Genomic DNA, 27860 nt, shown 5'->3' with positions numbered 1-27860 from the left:
GTGGTGAAAGGCTGAAAAACTTTTCCTCTAATGTCACTACCAGGATAAGGGTACCCACTCTCACATAGGACTGGAAGTTCTAGCCAGAGTAATCAGGCAAGAAAAACAAATAAAAGGCATCAGATTCAGAAAGGAAGAAGTAAAATTGTCTTTGTTTGCAGATGACATGATTTTATATGTAGAAAATTCTAAAGACTCCACCAAGAAGTGTTAGCACTAATCAATTCAGTAAAGTTACAGGACACAACATCAACATACAAAAATCAGATTTCTACATGCTAACAACAAATTAACTAAGAAGTAAATAAAGAAAACAACCCATTTACAATAGCATCAATAACAATAAAATACTTTGGAGTCAATTTAACCAAGTAGGTGAAAAATTTACACACTGAAAACTACGAGACACTAATGAAAGAAATTGAAGAAGACACAAATAAATGGAAAGACAACCCACGTTTGTGGATTGGAAGAATTAATATTATTAAAATGTCTGTTCTACACAAAGCCATCTATAGATTCAATACAATCCCTATCAAGATTCCCAAGGCATTTCTCACAAAAATAGAAAAAAAAATCTTACAATTCGTATGGAACTACCATAGATGCCAAATAGCCAAAACAATCCTGAGAAAGAGCAAAGCTTCCTGATTTTAAACTCTATTACAAAGCTACAGTAATCAAAACAGTTTTGTACTGGCAAAAAACAGACACATAGACTAATGGGAAACAAACAAGAGCCCAACAGTAGACTCACACACATATATGTTCAACTAGTTTGACAAGGAAGCCACAAACTCAATGGTAAAAAGACAGTTTCTTCAATAAATGATGTTGGGAGAAATGTATATTCACGTGCAAAAGAATGAAATTAGATCCCTATTTCACAATATCGACAAAAATTAACTCAAATTTGATTAAAGACTTAAATGTAAAACCTGATACCATAAAACTCCCAAAAGAAAAATAGAGAATAAGCTCCTTGACATTGGTAATAGCAATATTTTTTTTGGATATGACACCTAAAACATAAGCAACAAAACCAAAAATAAACAAGTGGGATTACAGCAAACTAATAAGCTTCTGTACAGTAAATGAAACAATCAACAAAATGAAAAGGGAACCTATAGAATGGGAGAAAATACTCTGAAACCACACATCTGATAAAGTGTCAATTTCCAAAATGTATAACAAACTCATACAACTCAATAGCAAAAACACTCTAAATAATACAATTAAAAGTGGGCAAAGGACTCAAACAGACATATTTTCAAAAAAGATATTCAAATGGCCAACAGGTACATGAAAAGGTACTCAACACCACTAATCAACAGGGAAATGCTAATCAAAACCCCAATATATCACCTAACAATTGTCAGCATGGCTACTATCAAAAAGACAAGCAATAACAAGTGCTGTTGGGGATGTGGAGAAAAGAAGCCTTTGTATACATTTGTTGTGAATGTAAATTGGTATAGACAATATAGAAAATAGTATGCAGGTTCCTCAAAAACTTAAAGATAGAAGTACCATATGATCCAGCAATTCAACTTCTGGATATAAATCCAACAGAAATCAAATCACTGTCCTGAACAGATATCTGTACCCCCATTTCACTGCAGCATTACTTACAATAGCCAAGACATGGAAATAACTTAAATGTCCATGGGTAAATGAATGGATAAAGAAAATATGATACACACACACACACACAGAGGAAAATTATTCAGTCATAAAAAAGAAGGAATCTTGCCAGTTGTGACAACATGTATTGACCTTGAGGGCATTATGTTAAGTCAGACAGAGAAAGACAAATACTGTAAGGTGTCAACTTATATGTGGGATCTAAAAACCCTAAGTCATAGAAACATAGAACAAATGGGTGTTAGCCAGAGGTGGGGATGTGTGTGTGGAGGGAGAACTGTGTAAATGGGGTCAAAATGTACAAATTTCCAGTTATAAGATAAATAAGTTCTGTAAATGTAACATTCAGCATGATGACTATAGTTAACAATATTGTATTGAATATTTGAAAGTTGCTAAGAGAATAGACCTTACAAGTTCAAATCAGAAAAAACTGTAACTGTAGGTGATGGATGTTAACTAAACTTATTGTGGTAATCATTTAGCAATACATACATATATCAAATCATGTACACCAAAAATACAATGTTATATATCAATTATATCTCAAAAAAACTGGAGGGTGGGGAGCTAAACATATAACATACTACCCAATAATCATAGACCTGGGCATTTATCCTAGAGAAACAAAAACTTACGTGGGCTTAAAAACCTGTACATAACTTTTCATAGCAGCTTTATTTATATAGTCAAAAACTGGAAACAACCAAAATGTTGCTCAATAAATGAATGAGTATACAGACTGTGGTACATTCTTACCATGAAGTATAACTCACCATTAAAAAGGAACAAACTACTATATACACAACAGCTTAGATGGATTACAAGGACATTATCATGAGTGAAAAAACTCAATCTCAAAAGGTCACATATTGTTTGATTCCATTTCTATAATATTCTTGAAATGACAAAATTATAGGCATGAAAAAGAAAGTAGTGGTTTCCAGGGATTGAGGACTTTGTTGTGGGGAGTTGGATATGCACAAAGGAGACTTGACTATGGCAACAGTTACAGGACTCTACACAGGTGATAAAATGACATGGAATTAAACACACACTGTATCAATGTTAAATTCCTGGTTTTGAATTTGGACAATAATTATGTAAGATATAACCACTGGGGACATTGGGTGAAGGATACATGTGATCTCTCTGTACTATTTTTATAACTTCCTGTATATCTGTAATTATTTCAAAATAAAAATTAAAAGAAAAAGACAATGATATATAAATTCAAATCAGAAACTACTTTGACATTACAGTTTTGTTCTTGTTCAAAACACTTAGAACATTCAAAGATAATTTCCTTTTATTTTTGGTGGCTCCTCAGTTTTTAAAAATAAGTTGAATGTAAAACAAAACAGCTAAAAGGTATCCAAACCTGAGACTCTCAAAAGGATAAACACTATATTTCTTCATAGTGGCATAGGTCTTGAGAACATCAACTTAAAAAACTCAACCACAAATTTTTTATATTAAGTTCATTGTCATTAAAATATGAATGTAATTTGGATCTGTGTTGGATTAAGTCAATTATTCAGTCTCACTGTTCATGAATAAGAATTAAACACAATGATTTAAGTATAAAGAAATTCTTACTTCTACAAAGATAGTCACAAAAAGCAAACTTTCTAGAAATTTTCAAGTATTCTCAAATATATTAGGATCACACACAGCTATTCACTTTTATAAATGTTGTTAAAAGATAAAGCCTGCCATGTATACGCTACACAGAATGACAAATCCAAGAAGTTGAAACTTTCATTTCTTAAATTAGGTTTGAATAAGTCTGTACTTATGTATTTTGCAAATGGCAAAGAACCTGGGATTAAGAGCTGAAGGAACAGGGTCTTAGATGATCCATCACTTAGTAGTGACCCCTACTGAGGCTCTTTAAGGCTTTGGCTTCCTCATCTGCAAAGTGGACATGCCAATGACATTGTGCTGTTGTGATGTTTAAATGATACTGATGTTAAATTAACGTTGTCAAATGGTATATAAAATATTAATGTTTAAAATCAGTAATAACATATACTTTGCCAATAACATTATTAATTGTTAAACAATTCTTAAATCTTGGTAAAAGATCTGTAAGGCAATTTTTTTCCTCCAAAATATTCTGTAAATTCAACATTATATTTCACTAATTTTAAGACACATTCTTTCACACTTAACATATCTGAAATTGATAGATAGGTATCTTATAATCACTTTAGTTAAATAACACTCATAACATATTTGTCATTACATGTGTATGTGCATCAAAATATGAAGGATGTGTATCAGTGTCTTTGAAGAAAACCCTAAAGATAAAAATGGACACTCATTTAAGAAATGATACATCATTAATGCTCCTGATAATGGAGAACAATATTATGTAGAAAAACATGGACACTGAGATGCTGAGGCGAAGGTGAATTAGAAGAGTTAGATTCTGAATGTGAGGATCTCAGCTAATTGATTTTGCTTACTTTTTTTTAATGTGTGTACAAGGTTGATATGATTTTTTTTAAAAAGGGCTTTCCATAAGTACGAAAAATTCCAAGTCATGGAAAGCTGTGTCATGGTTTAAACAGCACTTTTCTTCTTTCTTAGTAGCACAGAAAACAGTCTTGTATTTTATGAGAATGCATCTCAGCTTCAACAAAATACCTTCCTGCCGAAAACATTGAATCAATTTTCAAAACTATTCTCTTGTTTTTTCTTTTAATGTGTTCCATTAAAATTTGATTTAAAAAATTATTCAATAAAAGTACAAGAATTAAGTCTAAGAACCAAGCCTTTGATATTAAGTAATGACAAAAGAGCATATGCAACTTGATAAAGTGGAATATTAAACTAAAGTTGTGCTGTGACTGATGTGGGCTTTGATTTCACTGGGTCTTCCACTGATATTAGTTTGGTCACTGATGTTTCAATATAGAGCATGTTTTCTGGCCTATTCTATTCATTATTTATTACAGAGTGCTAACTATATGCCAGGTACTGAATTAGGCACTATAGAGAGCATGGAGAATAAAGGCAGACATGATCCCTCCTTTCCTGATGTTTAGTATCTAGAAAAGACTTTCAAATTATAAACCGCAATAAATACTGTGAAGAAACAACTGGGAAATAGAGATAGAAATGAACAGCAGGTTAACTTCAGATAATGACAGCAGGTTAACTTCAGATAATGACAATGTTAACAGTGAACACTTATGCAGTGCTTACTCTGTGCCAGGCTCTGTACCACATGCTTTACACACTCTTTAGTTTTCAAAACAACTACTATAAAATAGATAATACTATTGTCCTTATTTTATATACAGGGAAAATGAGGCTTAAGATATCTGAAATTGATAGATAGATACCTTACAATCACTTTTGACAGGCAGCAATCATGACATATTTGTTATTACTTGTGTATGTGAATTAAAATGTGAAGAATGGGTTTTCAGTATCTTGGAACAAAACCCTAAAGATAATAATGGATAGCAAGTAAGCAAGGAGATGGGATGTAAACCCAGACACTCTGGCTCCAGAGCCCATGCTCTCATCCACTACAATATTAGGAAGAGCCTTTCTGAGAAGGTGTCATTTAAGCTGACACCCGAATGATGACAAGGTAAGGGGTTGGTGAGAGAAATTATGTATAAAGCCCTAGAGTGCGAAAGGGTCCTTCAGTTTTAGGATATGAAAGAAGGCCAGCATTGCTGGAGTATAGTTAATGAGAGCAAGAATGTGGGGAGATAGGGTTACAGAAGGCTGGTGCTACCTCATGCAGGATTCTATAGGCCACAAGGAACTGGAATTTTGTTCTAAGTGCAACTGGAATTATGGAAGACTGAACTAGACAGTGACATGATTTGATTTACTTTTTAAAATAATCTTTCTGGCTGATGTGAGAATGATGAATTGAGAGAGGTAAGATCAATAGAGTCCAAGTTATTCATTTGTTCAACAAATAATAGAAAATTTATGAAGTAATTATTATTGTAGTAAGCACTATTCCAGATATTGGGCATACAGTCAAAAACAATAGAGACAAGGTTCTCCACTCTGGAGTACACGTTAGAGTGGTGAACACACCTACAAACTCCTACATCCACAATTTCTCCCACTCTATTGAACATTTTCGATCAATGTACAAATTTTAGTTTCTCCCATCTTTAAACAAATATAAACAAAAATCTATCCTTTGATCTTTTACTCTCCCCTAGCTACCATCCTATTTTTTTACTCCCAGAAAAACTTCTTTAAAGAACTGTCTGCAGTAACTTTGCCACCAGTTATCATCACAAGCCACTACAATCAAGTTCCTCTTTTTCACTCTATTCAAATTGCTCATTATCACTGGAACAAAATTTTTTTTTAATTTGCATGGAATACAAAAGACCCCAAATAGCCAAAACAATCTTGAGAAAGAAGAACAGAGCTGGAGGAATCACACTCTCTGACTTCAGACTATATTACAAAGCTACAGTAATCAAAATAGTATGGTACTGGCACAAAAACAGACACATAGATAAATGGGACAGGTTATAAAGCCCAGAAATAAACCCATACACCTACAGTCAATCAATCTATGATGAAGGAGGCAAGAAAACACAGTGGAGAAAAGACAGTCTCTTCAATAAGTGGTGCTAAGAAAACTGTACAGTTACATGTAAAAGAATAAAATTAGAACATTCTCTAACACCCTATGCAAAAATAAACTCAAAATGGATTAAAGGACTAAATGTAAAACCAGATACCTAAATGTAAAACTCCTAGAGGAAAACATAGGCAGAACACTCTTTGACATAAATCACAGAAATATTTTTTTGGATCTCTCCCCTAGAGTAATGGAAACAAAAGCAAAAATAAACAAATGTGATCTAATTAAACTTAAAAGCTTTTGCACAGCAAAAGAAACCATAAAAAAAAAAAAAGACAACCTACAGAATGGGAGAAAATATTTGTAAGTGGTACAAACAAGGGCTTAATTTCCAAAATATACAAACAGCTTATACAACACAATATCAAAAAAAAAAAAAAAAACAAACAAACATAAAATGGGCAGAAAACCTAAATAGACATTGCTCCAAAGAAGACATACAGATAGCCAACAGGCACATGAAAAGATGTTCAACATCGCTAGTTATTAGAGAAATGCAAATCAAAACATCTGTCAGAATGGCCATCATCAAAAAATCTACAAATAATAAATGCTAGAGAGGGTGTGGAGAAAAGGGAATCCTTCTGTACTGTTGGGGCAATATAAACTGGTGCAGCCACTATGGAGAACAGTGTGAAGGTTCCTTAAAAAACTAAAAATAGAATCATCATATGATCCCACTCCTGGGCATATATCCAGGAAAGACAAAAACTCTAATTAGAAGGCATACATGCACCCTTATGTTCACAGCAGCACTATTTACAATAGCCAAGACATGGAAGCAACCTAACTGTCCATTGGCAGGTGAATGGATAAAGATGATGTAGTGTGTGTGTGTGTGTGTGTGTATAATGGAATATTACTCAGCCATAAAAAAGAATGAAATAATGCCATTTGCAGCAACATGGATGGACCTAGAGATTATCATCTAAGTGAAGTAAGTCAGACACAGAAAGATAAATATCATATGATATCACTTATATGTGGAATCTAAAAAATGATACAAATGAACTTATTTAAAAAACAGAAATAGGCTCACAGACATGGAAAACAAACTGATGGTTACCAAAAGGGAAGGGGGGGAGAGATAAATTGAGAATTGGGGATTAAAATATACACACTGCTATATATACAATAAACAACAAGGACTTACCATATAGCACAGGGAGTTGTATTCAATGTCTTGTTTGAAAAAATATATATATATATAATATATATATATATTATATATATATATAACTGAACCACTTTGCTGTACACCTGAAACTTTATACATCAACTATACTTCAATAAAATAAATGAATAAGATAATCAAAGAAAAATGAAAATAAAATAAATAAAATTGCTCATGTCAATGTCACCATACTACCATCTTGTAGTCAAATGCTAACTTCACTCCCCTCATGTTATTAACCTCTCAGAAGTATTCACACTGTTAACTAGTTCCCCATTCTTTTCTGTGCCACAACACTTTTCAGGTTTCTTATCTCCTTCTCAGTCTAATTAAGGAGGCCTATAGCACTGTGATTTAGAGCATGGACTTCTAGACTTAGCTCTGAAGACAGGTTGTTTCAGGAGTGCTTATGGCATGGAGGACAGACACAGCAAGAGAATGTTTCCCTTTCGTGAGCAAGATAGAAAACTAATCAGTATTTCAGGTGAGAAATATGGTGGTTAAGACTAGAGACTGGAGATGGAGGGAAATAGATTTTAGCTCTATTTTAATAGTAGAACCAATAGAACTTTGGAATAGAACAGATACAGGAATTAAAGGAAAAGGGGAAATCAAGGTTTTGCAATAGAATAAAAAGCTAATGAACATTACCTAAAAAAATCACCAAATCTTAGAGAAGATCTCATTTGATGCTTTTCCATTGAAACTGATACCTGGGAGAGGTTATGTGATTTACCCAAAGTCACATAGATAATTGGTGATAGAACTGAAACTAGAACACAAGTCTCTCAGAATCCTAAGAAGCCACAGATCAGGATCTGGAAAGATGACTACTACAAGCTTGCTGAGCTATCACTTTAGTCCTTTTTCCCCCTAACCAATGCAATAAAAAATACTATAATACATTTTGGGGTTTATTGAATATAGTTAGGCAAGCTATTAACTGCACACTTTATACTGCCTTAAGAAAAAAGGGAAGGAAGTAGACAGAATATAAATATCAGTATTAGCTCATGAAGAGTAAAATCTATTCTAAAAGTTCATCAAAAACATTTGCTGAAGTATACTATTTGTAAAAGGCAAGGTACACTCCCCCTCGAGCAGTTACATTCTAATTTGCAAGATAACACACATCTAAATAATTCAGGCCAATAAGGCAGTATTAGAATAATTGCCAAATGAATTATATAAACAACATATATATTTTTAAGTACTGTGTAGTAGTCCTTTAGGAAAAGTAAGGCTTGAGCTAAGCCCTGATGGACAAGTAAGAATTTAAAAAGTAGATAGGGAAGGGGATTAAACAAACCGATAAAGAGTGTCCACTAGGGTACTAGGCTCAGGGCTGGGGCATAGGAAGTGGGAAAAGTGAGCTTTTTATACATGTTCTGTGGAGACATTCTCTTTTGTATGACATTTGAGCTGAGACCTGAATGACAAAGAGGAACAAGAAATGTGCTGGTGGGAGGAGAAGAGAACATTCTGAGTAGAGAAAACAAGTACAAATAACCACTACATTACCTACCTTTATTAGGCTCTATAGATTGAATACACAGAGCTTAGCTGAAAGGTAAAAGAGTGGACCATACGCTCCTAAACCTGAGTTTAAATAATTCCACAAATTCTCTTTCTCATCTGTTTCTCCATCAGTAAAAATTACTGCATAGAAGAGCATGGGATATAATGGACATAGAAGTGTTTTTAGAAATAGAAAAGTAAATATACCAAAATTGTAAAAGTCAGTTCAAAAAGACAAGAATGGAAAACTGTTAATATGGTGCTTAGATACATAAAGTTAAAAGTGGACAAATGACTTAAAATCATTGCTGGTATGGGTAACAGTACTTTATACTTTACATATCTTTACATTTTCTCTTACTGTAGTTTTTTGTACATGTCTTATCTTCTTTGCCAGATTGTAAGCAGATTTAGCACCTGACACAGTATTAGCTAAACTGATGTATGAAGCCAGTACTTCATTTTACAGCCCTTTGAGGATTTGCGTTTGTGTATGTTCAAGATCCCATTTACTTGCAAATGATTGGAGGGGAATGATGATATCACGAAAAGTTAACAGAAACAAATATAGATGAAAACAGAATAAAACCTATCTTAAAGAGGATGGAAATAAGCCGCAGGTAACTGTGTTAATTACTGCTGCTGGCTTTTAGTTAACATTCCCTGGCAGCCAAAGGAAGAAGGGAATCGGCTGAATCCCAGTGTCGCATTTAATCTACTACAAAGTTAGGCATTTAAATTCATCTACAGAGATCAACTTTTCCCTGGACCAAAACCCGCAAGGATCTTTGATCAGAAGCAAATAACTGAGCAAAGGCACAGAGTTAATTATGAAGGGCTCCTGAAATTATGCAACTTGGTTCTGTTGCTTTCAGAGCAAAGACCTCTGATAACAATGGGACCACCGGTGCCTCAACAACAGAATCCTCAGTTTTCTCCCCAGGGCTCTGGCCCAGGCTTGGCAGCCACAAAAACCGCACCTGGGTCCCTCAACACAGTTAGCTCCTTGGTAGCAGCCTTGGATTCAGGCAGGGTCCGCGCCCTGCACTGGAGGCAATGCAGAGTCTTTGCCCCAGCCTTAGAAGGCAGGTTTCAGGGAGGGCTGCTAGGATTGGAGTGTCTAGATGAGTTTCGGCCTAAGGGGACGGGGGAGGAAGGCAACTCAGGGCCGCGGGAAACACAACTCTTGGGGGCAACAGCAGTCCCCTTCCTGCCACAGAAACCTCTCCCGCTCTGGAACACGAAGGAGCGGCATTGGTAGCCGAAGCCAAGAAAATTCTGTGGATAATAGGGGCCGATCCTGGTCCCCAGAAATAAGACGCTACCATCCCACTCCTCTCTCACAGCTCAGAAATCACCCACCTGGAACTGCAGTCTCCGAAGTCTCCACCCCAGTCTCTGCCTCCACAGGCCTGATTGCGATTGGCTTGCACCTCTGTCCCGTTATCTCTTCTCCAAGTGTGAGTGGCGTTCTATACGCTCCTGGCCTTTGTCCCTCCCTTCGCTCGCCTCCGAAGCCCCGCCCCACGTGACGGTCACGCGTTGCCGCAAAGCGCAGAGGAGGGTCTCCACTTCCGCTCCCGGGGGAGGAGGTGGCAGAGTCAGTGGCGTGGAAGTGAGGGCTCTGGGTGAGCGACGTGCAGTTGACGTAGCGCGACGCTCCGCCTCCTCCGCACGGGCGCCGGGAGGAAGTGGGTGGGGCACCTTTAGCGTCCGCGCCATCAAGCCCGAGGTGGCTGTGAGGTTTTCAGTGTATGGTTTTCCCCGCTAAGCGATTCTGCTTGGTGCCAGCAATGGAGGGCGTGCGCTGGGCCTTTTCCTGTGGCGCTTGGCTGCCGAGCCGAGCCGAATGGCTGCTCGCGGTGCGATCGATCCAGCCCGAGGAGAAGGAGCGCATTGGCCAGTTCGTCTTTGCACGCGACGCTAAGGCAGCTTTGGTACTACAGGTCTTTCGTATTGAGGGCCGAGGAAGCAGATGTTGGGGATGGTGGGCCGGGCTGTAGAGACTCCCCCCCTCCCACGCTAGCGTCGGCGCCAGCTTGTGGCCGCCCCAGGGCGAGAGTGGTAGGTGCTGGTGACTCTCCGGTGTGTGCGCGCGGCCTGGTCTCCACCGTCTTTGTAGTCTCCTCGGAGGCCTCGTCCGCCGTAAAAATTAGCCCCTCCCCCGTTGTAATTGAAAATAGAGATCGTGCTAAACCCTAAAATAGGTGTTGAGAAGGCCTACAAAGTATTTTTTTTCCCCACAGTGGTTTTTTTATTTTTAAGTTATCAAAATTTATTTTTCCTTGCTTGGGCCCATAGCACATTCGTAGCCTGTTATGTATCCTACCGTTCTCCATTCTCCTGCACGTGATAGGCCCTAAGAAATATTGACAGTATGACTTACTTTTGCCTTGCACGCCGTGGAACTGGAAGAGTCCAGCCTCCTTTTACCAGGGAAGCTGAAGTCAAGGAAGGATGCAGTCCTAGGCATACCTTTCTGACTAAATAGCTTGGGAAACAGTACTTTAGATATAATTGTTTAGTTTACTTACGTATTTTTTGCAACAAATGGAAACGGGTTTCAAAACGACTTCTGTGTATATAGCGCAGTTTGAAACAGCTTCTAATTACCATCAAAGAGTGTTACCTTGAAAATGTTCCTCTATCAAAGTACTTTTTCGTTTGAAATGGGGGCTGATTGATTTTTGAAGGCATATTGGTGAATATTTTTATACTTTCTGTAATTTGTAAGAAATTGTGAAATTCAAAGTCGTGCAGTATTTAAAAGTCATTGTTTAGAACTGAAGGGAAAAAAACTTGAAAGATTTTTCAAAATATTATCTGCCTTGTTATACCCTTAGGTATTTTTGTGTGATTTTAGTCATTTCTTTCTTTTTTTTTAATATACATATATTTTTTTAAATTTATTTATTTAATTTATTTATTTTTGGCCGCGTTGGGTCTTCGTTGCTGCACGCAGGCTTTCTCTAGTTGTGGCGAGGCGGGGGGTGCTACTCTTCGTTGCCGTGTGCGGGCTTCTCATTGCAGTGGCTTCTGTTGTTGCAGAGCACGGGCTTTAGGTGTGCGGGCTTCAGTAGTTGTGGCACGTGGGTTCAGTAGTAGTGGCTCGTGGGCTCTAGAGCGCCGGCTCAGTATTTGTGGCACACAGGCTTAGTTGCTCTGCGGCATGTGGGATCTTCCCGGACCAGGGCTCGAACCCGTGTCCCCTGCGTTGGCAGGTGGATTCTCAACCACTGTGCCACCAGGGAAGCCTCATTTCTTTCTTAATAATTAATGGAGGGAGAGAGTGGATGGGGTATATGTGAAAAAATATAGGTCATGCATTGCTAATTGTTGAGCCCAGTGATAAGTATATATGATCTAGAAATACACGCACATATGCACAAACATGTAAGTATAACAAGGTTGCTCACTGGGGAATTTTTTTATAATAGTAAAACTAGAGCCAGCCTAAAATATCCAACAATAGGGGAATAGTCAAGATGTGATACCTTGATAGTATGAAATGCACAGGCCAGATGGTTATATACAAACATAAAATAATCCCCAACACTTAGAAATTTAAAAGATTATACATGGTAGAATAGTACATATAGTAGGATTTCATATAAATGGATAGATAGTAAAAGCAAATGAACATATTTTGGGTACTTAGAGAAGAGACTGAAGGGATGAATACTTGATAACATTGGTTGGTTACTTGTTAAGGGGAGGGAGGGAATTGCTAAAGAGGGACTTTAAGTTGTCTGTCTTCATAAGCATTTCTTAAATCTTAAAGCAGGGTATTTAATACTTATGTACTTTTAAAAACTTTAAGGATTGAATATTTTAGAAACCACAAAAATAGACTTTGTATGTTATAGGCAGTGTTACCTAAATCTTTAGTATAGACATCAATACTTACCAAATGTTTTATTAACAGGCTGGTCGTCTGATGATGAGGAAATTAGTTGCAGAGAAATTGAATATACCTTGGAATAATATTCGTTTGCAAAGAACTGCAAAAGGAAAACCAGTCCTTGCGAAAGACTCATTGAATCCTTACCCCAATTTCAACTTTAACATCTCTCATCAAGGAGACTATGCTGTACTTGCTGCGGAGTCTGAGCTACAAGTTGGAATTGATATAATGAAGACTAGTTTTCCAGGTAATGTTGCATTTTTGTAGTACAAGAGTTATTAAGTGTCTTGTCTTAGTTCTTACCTGTTGAATAATATCAGACAAGGAGATGTAGATATTTAAGTTTATGAAAAATGTGCTCAGTACTTAAGGGTAGTATATCTGAGAGAGCAGGGTATTGTCGACTGAAAAAAATGCACAACCCAAAACTTGAGAATTATTCTGCAGACTTTCTGAGGACTCAAGTCCGGGAAGCAGCCTCTCAAATAGCTCTGAGAGACTGCTCCAAAGAGATAAGGGAGGAAGCCGGATATATAGGAGTTTTTTGCAACAAAAACCCGGTAGTCAGAACATAAAAAGATTACTGTTAATTAAAGAAAACCAGACACTTCATTAATGAATTTAGCGCTTTTCTATGTATGGGAAGATGCAAGAGTTTGGGCTTACTGAAATTATTCCTTTGATATGCACCTTAACTGTCTAGGGCCAGTATCCTGCTTTTCTCCATCCTGAATCCCCTCAGGGTGCACAGTTTGGGGTGGCTGTTGGCTTGAGGGCCCCAACATCCTTTGTTTACTATATATTTTCTTGAATGTTAACAGACTTCTACATAAAAGATAGATTCTCCATTACTGGGGATTCATATAATACTTTGCCTAGAGGCAAAGTGAAAACAAAGGTTTTTTTTTTTGAATTATACCTCAGCTTGTTAAGTAAGACTTAATTTGAAACTATTCTCAAAGACTGTTAAATTTTCTAAGGAACAGTTTTTCCATAGGTCATTTTTTTTTAATTTAAGTAACAGATGTTCAGTCAAATTGAACTCAACAGAGAGTCAATTTTGAGTATCATTCTATTAAAAAATAGTAATTATATGTATTGTAAGAACTTGGTTTCATTTAAGTCTTTCCCAGAATTAGCCAATTAGTTGTTGGTTTGTTTAAAAAATAATAATCTCAGTGGTAAAGTATATTGTAGTCCTTAAGTAGAGATGACATGTATTTGTACTGTATCTAAATGTAGCTCTTTGTAGCACATTTATATAAATGGAAATGAAGAGCAAGCAATTATTAAAATATTTTAAGTTGTTTATATTTTGCCTTAGAAATTTGTAATTGGTGGCTGTAGGAACTGCTAACATTTATTGTGGTGTTGACTATACCTAGGTAATTTTACTAGAACACAGGTTCTCTCAACTACTCTATAATTTTCATCATCACTAACATTAGTGTGCACTTACTGTGTGCCATGGCATTTTCCTAAGTGCCTTACGTATATTATGGGGTGGGTGGGACACAACATACTATCATTTTTATCAGAAGATAAGTAACAGGATAAGAAGAAAGCTATTAAAATAAGAGAACCAACATTTTCCTAATTTCATAATGCAGTTCCCTAATCTCCACACTGTGTCTACCACAGGATCTTTGCTTATGTTTCCCTTGGACTGGAATATTTGTAATAACTTTATCCCCCACCCCCATTTCTGCATAGGTAACTTATTTACTGGTTAGCTTTCACTTTAGTCTTACTTTAGGGAAGCCTTTGTGGACCTTCAATCTAAGCCAGGTTCTTTTGTTCTAGGCTCTCATAAAGTATATTTCCTTCATTCCAATTATATATTTCATTTTATAATTATTTTTCAGGATGTTGATTTTCTTCCCACTGGTCCTTACAAGCTGTACGAGAGCAGGAACTATGTTAGCTACATCTGATAGTAGCTATATCTACTATCACGTCTGGCACCCTACCTAGTTCAAAATAATGTGCAGTAAATATTTGTCAAATGAATGAATAAGCACTCTGTGCTGCAGTAGTTAGGCCTCAGAATATTGCTGTGAATCTCCTCTCTCATCTTTATTGTCAGTGTCTTTACTTTGAATTTTCCCACCAACAGCTTTTTCTCTGACCTGCTCATAAATCTATTAAAACTCTATTCTTAAATTTGTTCAGAAGGAGGCTATACTAATGATAACAGGGGTTCTTGACCCTGGATAAGCATCAAGTCATTTTTTTTTAACCTCTTGAAATTGTTTGCTACATTTTGTATGCACAGGTACATTTTTCTCAAAGAGAGGATCTGGTTTTTGGCAGGGTCATAGAAGGCTTATTGTGAACCTTATCAACGAACCACTGTTACAGAGGATTCAGAGTGAGCGTGCAAATCAACCCATAAATTTCATAGCTTTCTGTGGTCCTTATGTGACCTTTCCCTAAAAATCAGAAATTATTGGAGAGACCCTTGCTCCTTAGAATGCAGTCAGCACAATTACACAGTAATGGTTGGCTCATCAGGTTGATATCTGCTTGGAAATTATGCCTGTGAGACACAGATTTAATTACAGTTGGCTTAATGGGCAATGTTGGCTTATGGTCAATATCAGATAAACAAGTAATTACTAATTGAAACTTAATAAATGATAGGAAGGTAATTGAGCAAAAAAATGAAGATTCTGTTAATTATATTTTATTAGACTTTTTTTATCCACCATCTTTTTTCATTGCTCTTGTTTGACTAATCACAGTATCCAGGCCTTTTCCTATTTGGCTGTTTCATTGCCAGAAAGCTATTGATATATCCAGTAATGCATTGGGGAAGAGCTATTTTCCAGTTGTCATTAGTATTGTTACTGTGTCACTAGTGTCTGAAAGATTAATGGACACAGCATCATTTCTCAGGAAAGCAGACACTGGTTTACTTCACTGGCGATTCATTTGAAATGCTCTGCTTATCAGAGTAAGTGAGGAAATTGAGCAGGGGAAGTTTCCAAGAGTTGCTAAATGGTGGAGGGTAAAACAGTATAGGAGAAAGGGAAGTATTGTACTTTGTTCCAGGCATTGTTATTAGATTATCAACTCTCAAGAGGGAGTTAGACTTTGGGGGCATCGTGAGTATATTGTAAGACTCAGTTCCATTACTCCCATTTTATCTGCAGGTAAACATCATGTAGGAACTTGTGGAGTCTTTCCTTATCACATTAGACATTTCTGCTAGGTGCAGATCACTTCCCACCATCTCCCAGTTCTCCCATTGCTGCTATGTCAGGGCAGGAGAGAATATATTGATGGATGTAAGAAGTTTTGGGTTTCTCCCTTCTAGCCAGATGCCCACAATTAAGGACCCTATTGTAACCACCACATTATTCTCTGCTTAATGGAGAGAGGAAACTTATACAAAAGTAACTGGTGCATACTTGACACTCAGTAAATAATTGTTTAATGGATATCCAGAGAAGAGGGATTATAAGATATTGGGGGCCCTAGTATAGATAAATTGCCAGTGCAATATAATACCAACCTTGGGGTCAGGGGTGGGATGAGGTCTTTTGTAGGTCATCTTTATAATTTGCTGTACCCAATTGAGAAATATTGGTTGTTTTTCCTTCATTTTCTAATTTTTATCTACCACTAAAGGCTTTTGCAGTTAGAAGTATAAAAGTAAGGATTGTAAAAAGTATAAAAGTATGAATTGTTCAGTTTTGTTCCCATGTTTACAAGGCAAGATAAGAGATACAGTATAAAAATTATTAAAATTTGGGAAAAGACCGAAAATATTTTTCCCCACAGGTTTATACTTTCAAGTTCACATTTTTGTTACAAACTTTGCTGGATATTAATTGGCAGGACAAAATGACTCAATCTTTTGAGATTTAATACTAATTTAATAACTTTGAAATGACTGTATCTTGGAACTGCTTCTCTTGAACAGTTGTTATGTAAATTAAGTACAGTAAGTATAAAGTAAGTGGTGATATTAAATGATGGGTATGGTAGAGCCTATTTGTTGTCTCTTTCCACCATACTATTTATAGCACTATTTTAATATCTTCCTGTGTGGTTCCCCCTCTTCACTTCTGTTCGCTCTCAGTACATTCTCGGTACAGTGTTAGAGTGGTCTTTAAACATTTCCTTAAAGCAATTTTCTTAAAACTTTTAGGTTGGTTCATAATAAAATTCAGTCCCTTTAACATGACTGTATTGTCTTATTCTCATTTATCTCTCCATCTGCATTTTTAGCTGCTCTCTGCTCACTATTTTCTGTCCATACTCATCTTTTATTACCTTGAATGTAGCAAACTTTTTCTTGTTCAGGTCATTTCAGAAAAACTGATCCCTCTGCCTGTTCTTCTCCCCACTCTTTCGTGAGCACCTTAGACATGAAGGATGAGAAGTAGCCAGTACCAGTACTTCCTCAGAAAGGACTTTCCTGACCACCTGATCTTGTTTTCCTTCATGGCCTTTCTCATTTGTAATTATAACTTAGTTATTTGGTTATTATCTGTTCTCCTTCATTAAATAAGGAGCTATGCTTGTTTTGTTTTTGCCACAGTATACCTAGTACTTAGCAGGGTGTCTAGCACATAGCAGGTGCTCAGTAAATATTTATTGAATGTACAAATGATAGGAGTTCTCAATTTCACATAAAATATTCCTAAAATTTGTTGAAAAATTAAAAAGTGGGTATGCAACTACAGTGAAAAATGATATTCATATCAGATTCTAGTTGGAATATAAACTGTTCTCATCAGTGAGTTGTGATTAAAAATAGTTCTTCCTTTGAGTCTTCTTCCTCACCCTGCATTTATCTCCCTAGCTTCTTCTCTCCTCCATTTGCATCCATCAGATTCGGTTTCCAACTTTGTTGCTGCTACAGTCTATAGTGTCCAACTTAAATTTTTTTCAACTTTATGATGGTTTAAAAGCAATTCAGTAGAAGCCATACTTTGAATTTTGACATTTTCCTGTGCTAGCCATATGCCATTCCATACTCATAATGCTGGGCAGCAGCAATGAGCCATAGCTCCCAGTCAGCCACACAATCACGAGGGTAAAACAACTAGTACAACCATTCTGTTTTTCACTTTCAGTACAGTATTCAGTACATCTCATGAGGTATTCAACACTTTATTATAAAATAGTCTTTGTGTTAGATGATTTTGCCCACCTGTAGGCTAATGTAAGTGCTCTGAGCACATTTAAGGTAAGCTAGCCTAAGCTGTGATGTTCCGTAGGTTAGGGGTATTAAATGCATTTTTGACCTAAACTATTTTCAACTTAACAATGCGTTTATCGGGATGTAACCTTATCGTTAGTCAAGGAAGATCTGTGTTCCACTATTGTTTGTGATCTACATTCTAAGCTGATCTACATTGTTTTTGGATCTGCATTTTGCAGGATGTGCAAAATGTTGTTTTTTGTTTTTTTTTTTTTCTTAACTTGGAGATTTACAGCCAGCAAGCAGCTTAAATAAGTCACACTCCTCTTTGTGCTCTGAACTTACTGGAAAACCAGGGCTCTACTGGCAGGTAGTTTTCCCCCTTTCCAAGTTACAGAATGGGTCTTTTCCACTGTGCAGAGGATTTGAGTGGGATCACAACATAGAACTAGTATTTATTGAGCAACTTCTGTGTGTTAAATGCCTTCTATGCATTATCTTATTTCACACTCTTAAGCCTAAGTTGTAAGTTATTGTTATTTTATAGAGTAGGTTAAGACATTTGCCCAAGGCAACTAAGCTGAAAAGTAGAATATCATGGATTTGAACCCATACCTCAAAGCCTATATTTTTAGACACTGCATTCTATAATATATGACCTCTCAATACTAGATTTTATTGATACCTGTTTAAGGATTTGCAAGTACAAAATCTGTGAAAAATTCCATGGAACTGGGTTAAATGAATTTAAAGTTTTTATGAAGGAACTGATGTCTAAGAAGAGCATACAAAGTTTAGTGAGAGGGAACTTGCCTTACAATTTTTTAACTTATATTAGGCATTGTAAACAAAAGAGTGTGGTGTTAGCAGAAGAATAGACAGCTAGGAGGGTTAAGAGTTAGTGCCCAGTATTTATACATAATATTTCAATTCAGCGGTTAAAGATTATTTATTAAATGGTACATTACTCTAATCACTAGGGTAGCTTGTTGGCTACTTGAATTTGCTTTTCTGTGAACTGCTTATTAACCTTTTCTAATCCATGTATAAAAGCTCTTTATGTATTATGGATATTGACACTTCATTGACCAAATCTGTTACAACAATTTTCCCACTCTGTTATTTGTTTATCTTTTGAATTTGGTTGTATTTTTTGCCATATGAATTTTGTCTTTTATTTAATTAATATATCTAACTTTTCCTTGATATATTCTGAACTCTGTTTCATTAAAAAAAAATAATTAAGTTGGTAAAAGATTTACTCCAATCGTAGGTTGTAGAGTCTCCTAGATTTTGTTCTAAAATTGCATTCTTTTTTTTTAACATTTGAATCTTTAATTCCCCTAGAACTTGTGTGTATATGTTTTACATACTGATGGCTCAACAGTTATACCACCACCAGCATTGGCTAGATTGGGAATAAACATGTAAAGTGCCTGGAATTATTAAGTACTTAATAAGTAAATGTTAGCTCTAAGGTTGTTGTGATAGTTGTTACTGTTATATGTATAGAATGGTGTTTCTGAAATGGTGGTCAGGATATTAAAATCAGCCAGGATGGGGCTTCCCTGGTGGCAAAGTGGTTGAGAGTCTGCCTGCCGATGCAGGGGACGCGGGTTCATGCCCCGGTTCGGGAAGATCCCACATGCCGCGGGGCGGCTGGGCCCGTGAGCCATGGCCGCTGAGCCTGCGCGTCCAGAGCCTGTGCTCCGCGACAGGAGAGGCCACAACAGTGAGAGGCCCGTGTACCTCAAAAAAAAAAAAAAAAATCAGCCAGGATGCCTGTTAAAAATGCAGGTTCCTTGAAAAAATGCAGGTTCCTTGAAACCCTCCCAGACCTCTTCAACTAGAATTTCTTAGATACAAGCAAGGATTCTATATTCAGACAATTTCTCAGGTGATTGTTAGACATATTAGTGTTTGGGAAACACTGTATTAGATGTAATTTATAGAGCCAACAAAAAGAAAGATTGTAACCCATCAACTTTTTTTTTTCATGAGTAAAATCGTCTGAAAGCCATTAGATCCTTGTTACACAGTGTACAACAGAATTAATTAGAATTAAATTTTAATAACAAATACTAGAACACAATAGAATTGTATATTTGGCCAGATTTCTGAAAGAAGGATGCCTTTTAAACTTAGAAAGATAAGAAGAACCCACAAAGTTAGCATATGTGATTGATTTCATATTAAATCTCTTCTCGCAAACTGGGGCAAATAAGACAGAGTTTAATATTGTTAATATTTAAAATACTTGTAAGTATTGATAGAAAAACCACTTAAGACTCACCTAATGGGCACAGTGGTTAAAAATCCGCCTGCCAATGCAGGGGACATGGGTTCGAGCCCTGGTCCGGGAAGATCCCAGTGCCACGGAGCAACTAAGCCCATGCACCACAACTACCGAGCCTGTGCTCTAGAGCCCACATGCCACAACTACTGAAGCCCGTGCGCCTAGAGCCCACATGCCACAACTACTGAAGCCCGTGCGCCTAGAGCCCGTGCTCCACAACAAGAAAAGCCACCGCAATGAGAAGCCCGCACACGTCAACTGGAGAAAGCTGGCAGGTAGCAACGAAGACCCAACACAGCCAAAAATAAATTAATTAAATTAATTTTAAAAAAATAGAAAAAATAAGACTTACCTAATGAATGGACAAAGATGATAAAACATTTCACAAAAGAGGATATATATATAAAACAACTACCACAATAGCCTTAGAGCTAACATTTATTAGGTACTTAACAGCTCCATGCCCTTTATATGTTTATTTCTTAAACTACCCAGTTCTTTTTCCCTATTTTATAGCTTAAGAAACAGCCATAGTGAAGTTAAATAAATAATAGTAAAGAAGTGTTAGAGCCAGGATTTGAACATTTGACTCCAGGGGTATAACACTAAAGCTATGAGTATATGAGTGTGTCAGTATAAATGAATTAAATTGTGTACATGTATGTATTAGTTTCCTAGGGCTCCTAACAAAGTACCAAAAACTTGGTGTCTTAAAAAAACAGAAATTTATTCTCTGACAGTTCTGAAGACCAGAAGTCAAAGTGTTGACAGGGCCATGTTACCTCTGCAGATTCCAGGGAAGAATTCTTCTTTGCTTCTTCCTAGTTTCCTGGCAATCTTTGGCATTCCTTGGGTTGCTAATACATACATGTACACAATTTAATTCATTTATACTGACACACTCATATACTCATAGCTTTAGTGTTATACCCCTGGAGTCAAATGTTCAAATCCTGGCTCTAACACTTCTTTACTATTATTTATTTAACTTCACTATGGCTGTTTCTTAAGCTATAAAATAGGGAAAAAGAACTGGGTAGTTTAAGAAATAAACATATAAAGGGCATGGAGCTGTTAAGTACCTAATAAATGTTAGCTCTAAGGCTATTGTGGTAGTTGTTTTATATATATATCCTCTTTTGTGAAATGTTTTATCATCTTTGTCCATTCATTAGGTAAGTCTTATTTTTTCTATTTTTTTAAAATTAATTTAATTAATTTATTTTTGGCTGTGTTGGGTCTTCGTTGCTACCTGCCAGCTTTCTCCAGTTGACGTGTGCGGGCTTCTCATTGCGGTGGCTTTTCTTGTTGTGGAGCACGGGCTCTAGGCGCACGGGCTTCAGTAGTTGTGGCATGTGGGCTCTAGGCGCACGGGCTTCAGTAGCTATATCACTTTACTTTCTACCTTCATTGTTATGTTGCCTTTTTCCCTGTATTCTCTCTTCATGTCTAAATGTTTCTCCTTATAAGGACACCAGTCATTGGATACAGGACCCACCTTAATCCATCCTAATTTGATTGCACCTGCAAAGACTGTATTTCCAAATAAGGTCACATTTTTAGTTTCTGTGTGGGTATGAGTTTTGGAAGACATGGACACTCACAGTTCAAACCCGCCTTGTTCAAGGCTCAACTGTTTAAATTATTTTGTTGTAGGCTACTATTGTAGGTTACTACTCTGTTTAATAAACTTTCTAGTTGCTCTGTGACCTTGGTTAGTTGATCATTGCAGAACACTTAGTTAATATCTAGTGCTGCTTTCCCTAAAGATTAAGCTATAAGATGAGGGATCTGGTTTTCTAAACCTGGTTAGTGGTTCTATATAAGTTTTTCAGTTATTTTATCTTTTTTTTACTTAAGTTCTTATATGTCTATTAAATCGAAGATTGTAATAGACATGAATATGTGTTGGTATTATTAGGAGGCTTTGCCAACTTATGTGTCTAATAATTGTGCTGTCTTGAGGGGCAAACGTACTATTCTGGTATTTCCTACTGATTTTTTTTTTTAATTCCAATTTTTTTAATTTTTTTTAATTCCAATTTCCTAGATAAACTAAGTCCTTAACAGAGCACTCATTCACTGTGTATTTTCACCATAATGCCACAATGTGGCGCTGTTGTCTTTGGCTGAATATTTACAAAGTCATCTCTTTCTGTTGCCGTCAATCTCTTATTTTGTGGGATATGATTCTCTCAAAAGTATCTGAAAACACACTCATATCGGATATTTTTTTAGCTGTACATGATCAGTTATGATTGCTTTCCAGTGGTTGTGCTAGATTGCTTTTTATGTTAAATGAGGTTTTTTTAATTAGCGTGAATATTTACATTTTTTCCTTGATTGCCCCATCATATTTAGGTAAAAATCAGGGGGTTTCTTGAAGGTTATGGAATTATAACTTGAATTATAACTTGAAGAAACCAACAAACATAATGACACTATAGATGACAACAGGCATATCTTTTTAAATTTTAGTCTTTTTGGATAGTATTCTGTTAAAACTACAATTCCACTCAAAATATATAATGCTGTCTTCCAAATCCGAGGTAGCTGTTCTTCTCATTGTTATTATTTACACTATTTGTACCCGAATCTCTTCAAGAGGAAACAGTTTACGATTTATGTAGGTATAGTGCTCCCAGTGTTTAAAATCTCCAGATTTACTTTTGTAACTTTTGCAAGCTTGCTTTCTTTACTTTCTTTAGTGTTTTATCTGTCAAGCCAGTATGTACTAGTGATGCATTGCATAAGACAGTCTTTATTTAAGGGGCTTGAGGAATAAGCACCAGACTATCAAAGGGGGTTCATAGACCCAAAAGGGTAAGAATCTCCTGCCCTGGGACTCCTAAGGTCCCAGTTTAATATTTCAGTGCTGTTGCATGAAATGACTTTACAGCTTTGCAGGGCTGCTTTTAGGAAATAATAGCCTTTTAACAATAAACATTAGCTGATTGATAAAAATGGATTGTAAAGTTATCTTTCTTATGAATAGTAGAGGGCTAAGGAGTAGACAGATTAATTAAATGAGTCTGTTGAACTTGAAAACAAACAAGGATCTTTGCCTTGAAGTGAAGAACCACATATCACTGGAAGGTCATTAGAAATATTTCCTAGGTAAACAAGAGGAGACTGTTTTGACTGTTTTGAAGTAAGGATGGTGGGGGAATTGTAGACAATTTCGTGGGAGAGCTCATTTTTAATATTTTCTGCCCTTAAGGTAACTATGGGAAAGGTACTTGGTTACTGTAGGAGAAACTGTAAACTGTCTATGAACATAAGGACCCATGTCTGTTTTGGTTATCATGATATTCCTGGCATCTAGCACTTGGGTATTTTTAGAGTGAATGATATAGTCATCGTTCTAAGTGTTGAATTCTCATGGGGTTAGTTAGTGGTTAAATGCCAGTAAAGCATTAAGTAGGGGGATTTGACATATTTCTTCTTTCCAGACATGCTATGGTTGCAGCCAGTTGGGAATGTCAGATTTTGGAGTTGAGTATTTTAGAAATGGGAGTTGCGAAGTAGACAAGCTATGTTAACAGAATCTGCAGAGGGACTACTTTCAAGAGGCTTACTGGAAGTAATGTAATCATGAACTGAGGATACAGGGCAATAGAGCATTTAGGAATAGTTTACCACATAATGGTTAATGTACATTTATTCATATAGTAAACATTTGTGATTCACCTACCTTGTTGCCAGACTTTCTTATTGACCAATTAAGCTGTAATTGTGTGAGGCTAAGAACCACGACTGATTTGTTTTTAACCATTAGTTCAATTCATATTGGTATAGTATTTGTACACATTCTACATACTTGTAGAATAAGTAAATGAATGATGATAGAAGGTTTCTGCTTGGCAGTAAAGATAGACAAACACATAATTATAATATTTTGAAAAAATATAATATGAAAGACATACCATATATCTTAATTTGTGTCTTAGCTCTTAGTTCCGGAAGTCAGATCCTTTGAGTTCTATTTATTTTTAGGATGCTATGTAAAATTTTATTGTTTATGGAACAGTGGAGCTAAGGATATACTTGAGATTTTAAAAAAAATGAGCCAATAGAACAGAAATAAAAATCTGTTTTTATTTGGAAAAGTCACATTAGAAAACATGTTTAAAAACAGTTATTGTGAAGGAAGTAAGTGTATATTAACTTTCCAGTCATGTTAATAACTTAGGATAAAAGAACACTCCTTAGCTTTCTACCAATTCCCCCAAAATTATAGTAAAGAAATTGTTCCCTGATTTTCCTGTGAAATAGCAAAGCAAAATTTTAAACCCCAGCATACTATTGCTCTATTTTAAGAGTACCTGTTTTGGATTTCTGATACTCTCTCATATATAGGAAATTTCCCCTAGTTATTTAAGATTTATAATAGGTTGGCTGCTAAATTTTATCAAATTTTTGGTGAGCATCTATATATAACCATATGTTTTTTTCTCCTTAATTATTTAACAATTCACAGAATTTCACTGTTCTCTTAAGCTACCCTCCTCTCAACTTATTTTGATTTGCTGATATTTTGTTTAGGATTATTGTGACTGTATTCAAAAGTAAAGTTGGACTATAGTTTTCTTTTATGCGCTGTCTAATAGTTTTGGTAATTCTCTGTTTCCTCAATTGACAGGTCGTGGTTCAATTCCAGAATTTTTTCATATTATGAAAAGAAAGTTTACCAACAAAGAATGGGAAACAATCAGAAGCTTTAAGGATGAATGGACTCAGCTGGATATGTTTTATAGGAATTGGGTATAATTTCTTTCTAGTTTTGAGAGTACACCCCTGTGTTGATTCCATTATCTTTGCTAAAAACAGGAGCAAAAGTCCTGTGGTAAATCTGTAGTTCATACAGTGTTTGAAGTAAATAAGTCATTACTTGGGAACTTCATAATTTTTATGTACACATTATTACATTCTAATGACATTTAAGAAAATTTAACATATATTTAATGCTCAACTAGAAGATACTCTTAAAGCTAAAAACAAGACAGTTTATTTATCATTATTTATAAATAAGTTTTTCTATCTTAAAGAATCTCATACACGAGACCTTATTTAACATATAATATTTATTATGTGCCAGAAAACATTATTGTAAGCCCTTCATAAGTTAGCTAATTATCATAATAACCCCACTAAGAAGGTACTACTATTATTACATGTTATACCTGAGTGAATGGAGGCAAAGGGAGCTTAAATGATTTGTCTTAAGTTCTCACAACTGGTTTGTTTCCATACTACTATAAGGGTAAAAATAAATAGCTTATAGCTATAAAGTAGTAAAGAATTAAAAATCCATATGTTTTGGGGACAGTAGATTTTATGAACAATTTTATCTACTAAAGCTCTAAGAGAAAATGTCTGTCTGTATCTTAGGCACTGAAAGAAAGCTTCATAAAAGCAATAGGTGTTGGATTAGGATTTGAATTGCAACGGCTTGAATTTGATATATCCCCATTAAACCTGGATATAGGCCAAGTTTATAAAGAAACACGTTTGTTTCTGGATGGGGAAGAAGAAAAAGAATGGGCATTTGAGGTAAGAAATTTATCAGAATTGCTATAACTATAAGAATTTTCTTATTTTGTGCATGTGAGTATACGCTTAACTTGGAGAGGCTAGTCATTGAAACTAGACACATTTGGAATCCAGTCTGTGTGCTCTGAAGGTAAAGTCAGGGATACTCTGAACGCAATAACATTTAAGCTGATACTTGAAAGATAAGTCATATTGCATTAAGTAAAAGAGAAGGGAAAAGAGGCCCTGGAATAAAACAGCTTTGTGTGTATGAACAACTAAAGGATGCCATTTTGTCAGTGTACTGTGTTGAGGGGATTTGAGAGAGATGCTATGTTAGGCTGATGAGATCGTGTAGGGCATTATGGGTTGGTTAATATTTTGGCCTCTTTATTTAGTTTTTGTCACTAGCAATTCTTGTTTGCTAGTAAGAAAAACCTAACACAAGTTCATTTTAGCCAAAAAGACATTATTGTAGGTTACTAGAGTGATTCATATAACCAGGTTTCAGAACTGGCTAGAATTAGGGACTGGAAAACTCAGAACTCTTTTTATTTTTTGCCTTCCTGGCTTTAGTTTTCTCCCACCCACATTTCTCATTCTGTACACCAGCTTTCTTAACTTTTTCTGGTCTGTGTGGCAAGAAACATGACTGCCTGCCACTCTTATGTGTAACAGTTTGTAGTTTAAAAACCCTCAGAGATTGGTGAACTCCCTTTCTGTTCAAGCCCTATAAGCCCTGGAGAAAGCCTTAGGTTGAGTGTTAGGTGCTTATCTCTTGACCAATCATTGTAGCCAAGGAAGTGTGTTACAACTTGTATCAAGTGTCTAGATCCCAGCAAATGGATTGTATTATAATGTGGTTGTTCCCATAGTCATCAGAATTGTGTACAAAGTCAGTATTCAGAATAAAGAATTCATGATGAATGGATAAAGTAGGTGTTCACTAATTTTCTCAAGGGATTTTAACAAGGTTTAAATAGAGAGTGGTAAGAGCAGAATTGTATTTTAAGACCAAGTTCTGTCTATGATGGTATATGGAGGTTAAGAAAGTGAGGTGATAAATATGTTATGATCAATTCTGTGACTTATACGACCATCTGTTGAGATACTGAATACCAGAGAACAAGTGGGATTTAAGTTTGAGATACCGTAAAAACATCTAAGTGAAGTTGTCAAGCAGGCGAATAGAATGAAAGGCCAGGCTAAAGGGAAAAAATCATAATCATTAACACGTGGATGGTAGTTGAAGCCATGGGATTTACAGTTGCAGCAGTGAGATTACCTAAGGTAGAATTGAGAAAGACCGAGGACAGAGTCCTGAGAATACTTTTTAAAGGTGGAGTGGGGAGGAGAATGAGAAAGAATGACCAAAATGGTAAGAAGTAAAATACGAAAGTAGTGTTAGGGGGATCCAAGGGCAGAAAGTATCTTGAGAAAGAGAGTTGTGTCAGAACTGCTAAGATACCATGTAAGGTAGGGATTCTATGAATTAAAAAGTAAATTATATTTAGGATACTGTATGTTTTAATACAATTTAAAAAAAAATAATTCATACTGAAAGGGGCAAACGTCAGCCATTTCATTCATGGGGAATCCTTTATGGTGCCAGATGGAGTAGGCCTAGTAGCAGGGTGAGGAGGGAAGAGTCAGTAATTGGGTCAGCTGTGCTTAAACTTTTTGGATGACAAAGTTGTCTGAGTTCCTGTGGACCAAATAGATGCTGTGGAAAATGGGCCTGAAGTGTCTTGAAAGGACCCTACCCAAGAGGAATTCCAAAAAGAGGCATTGGGCATTCTACTGTGTATTAATTGCTGAGGGTAAGAATTACAAGAAGTCAGCTGTTAAATGCACTGCTAGTTCCAGGCAGGGGTACAGGACAGAGGAACTAGAAGTAGTTCTCTGAAAATTCCTCAGATGCTCACTAAGCCAGCATTTGGATACTTGATATGACCCAGAGTTCTAAAAACTAGATTACAACAGCATTGATCATTACTT

The 27860-nt window shown here is 36.1% G+C and overlaps 2 protein-coding genes across 4 annotated transcripts in view; one reads left to right on the top strand and one right to left on the bottom strand.

The window, feature by feature from the left end:
• Nucleotides 1–10429, bottom strand: part of KBTBD3 (kelch repeat and BTB domain containing 3) — a gene marked incomplete at its 3' end in the record, with an annotated part of 47515 nt that extends 37086 nt beyond the window's left edge. The window contains exon 1 of one of the 2 annotated variants that reach the window (XM_079708386.1): nucleotides 10338–10429. The remainder of the gene's footprint in view (nucleotides 1–10337) is intronic. The other variant, XM_079708385.1, reaches the window with a different exon arrangement.
• A 265-nt stretch (nucleotides 10430–10694) lies between these two features.
• The window catches only part of AASDHPPT (aminoadipate-semialdehyde dehydrogenase-phosphopantetheinyl transferase), a gene marked incomplete at both ends in the record, with an annotated part of 29974 nt that continues 12808 nt past the window's right edge, over nucleotides 10695–27860 (top strand). Inside the window, 4 exons of one of the 2 annotated variants that reach the window (XM_079708228.1) lie at nucleotides 10695–10912; nucleotides 12901–13126; nucleotides 24973–25094; nucleotides 25722–25883. In XM_079708228.1, the coding sequence (XP_079564354.1) occupies nucleotides 10730–10912; nucleotides 12901–13126; nucleotides 24973–25094; nucleotides 25722–25883 (693 nt within the window). The remainder of the gene's footprint in view (nucleotides 10913–12900; nucleotides 13127–24972; nucleotides 25095–25721; nucleotides 25884–27860) is intronic. The other variant, XM_079708227.1, reaches the window with a different exon arrangement.

The sequence above is a fragment of the Hyperoodon ampullatus genome (genome assembly GCF_949752795.1).
Source record: "Hyperoodon ampullatus genome assembly, chromosome: 7".
Classification (NCBI taxonomy): Eukaryota; Metazoa; Chordata; class Mammalia; order Artiodactyla; family Ziphiidae; genus Hyperoodon; species Hyperoodon ampullatus.
This window is presented reverse-complemented; position numbering and strand designations above follow the sequence as displayed.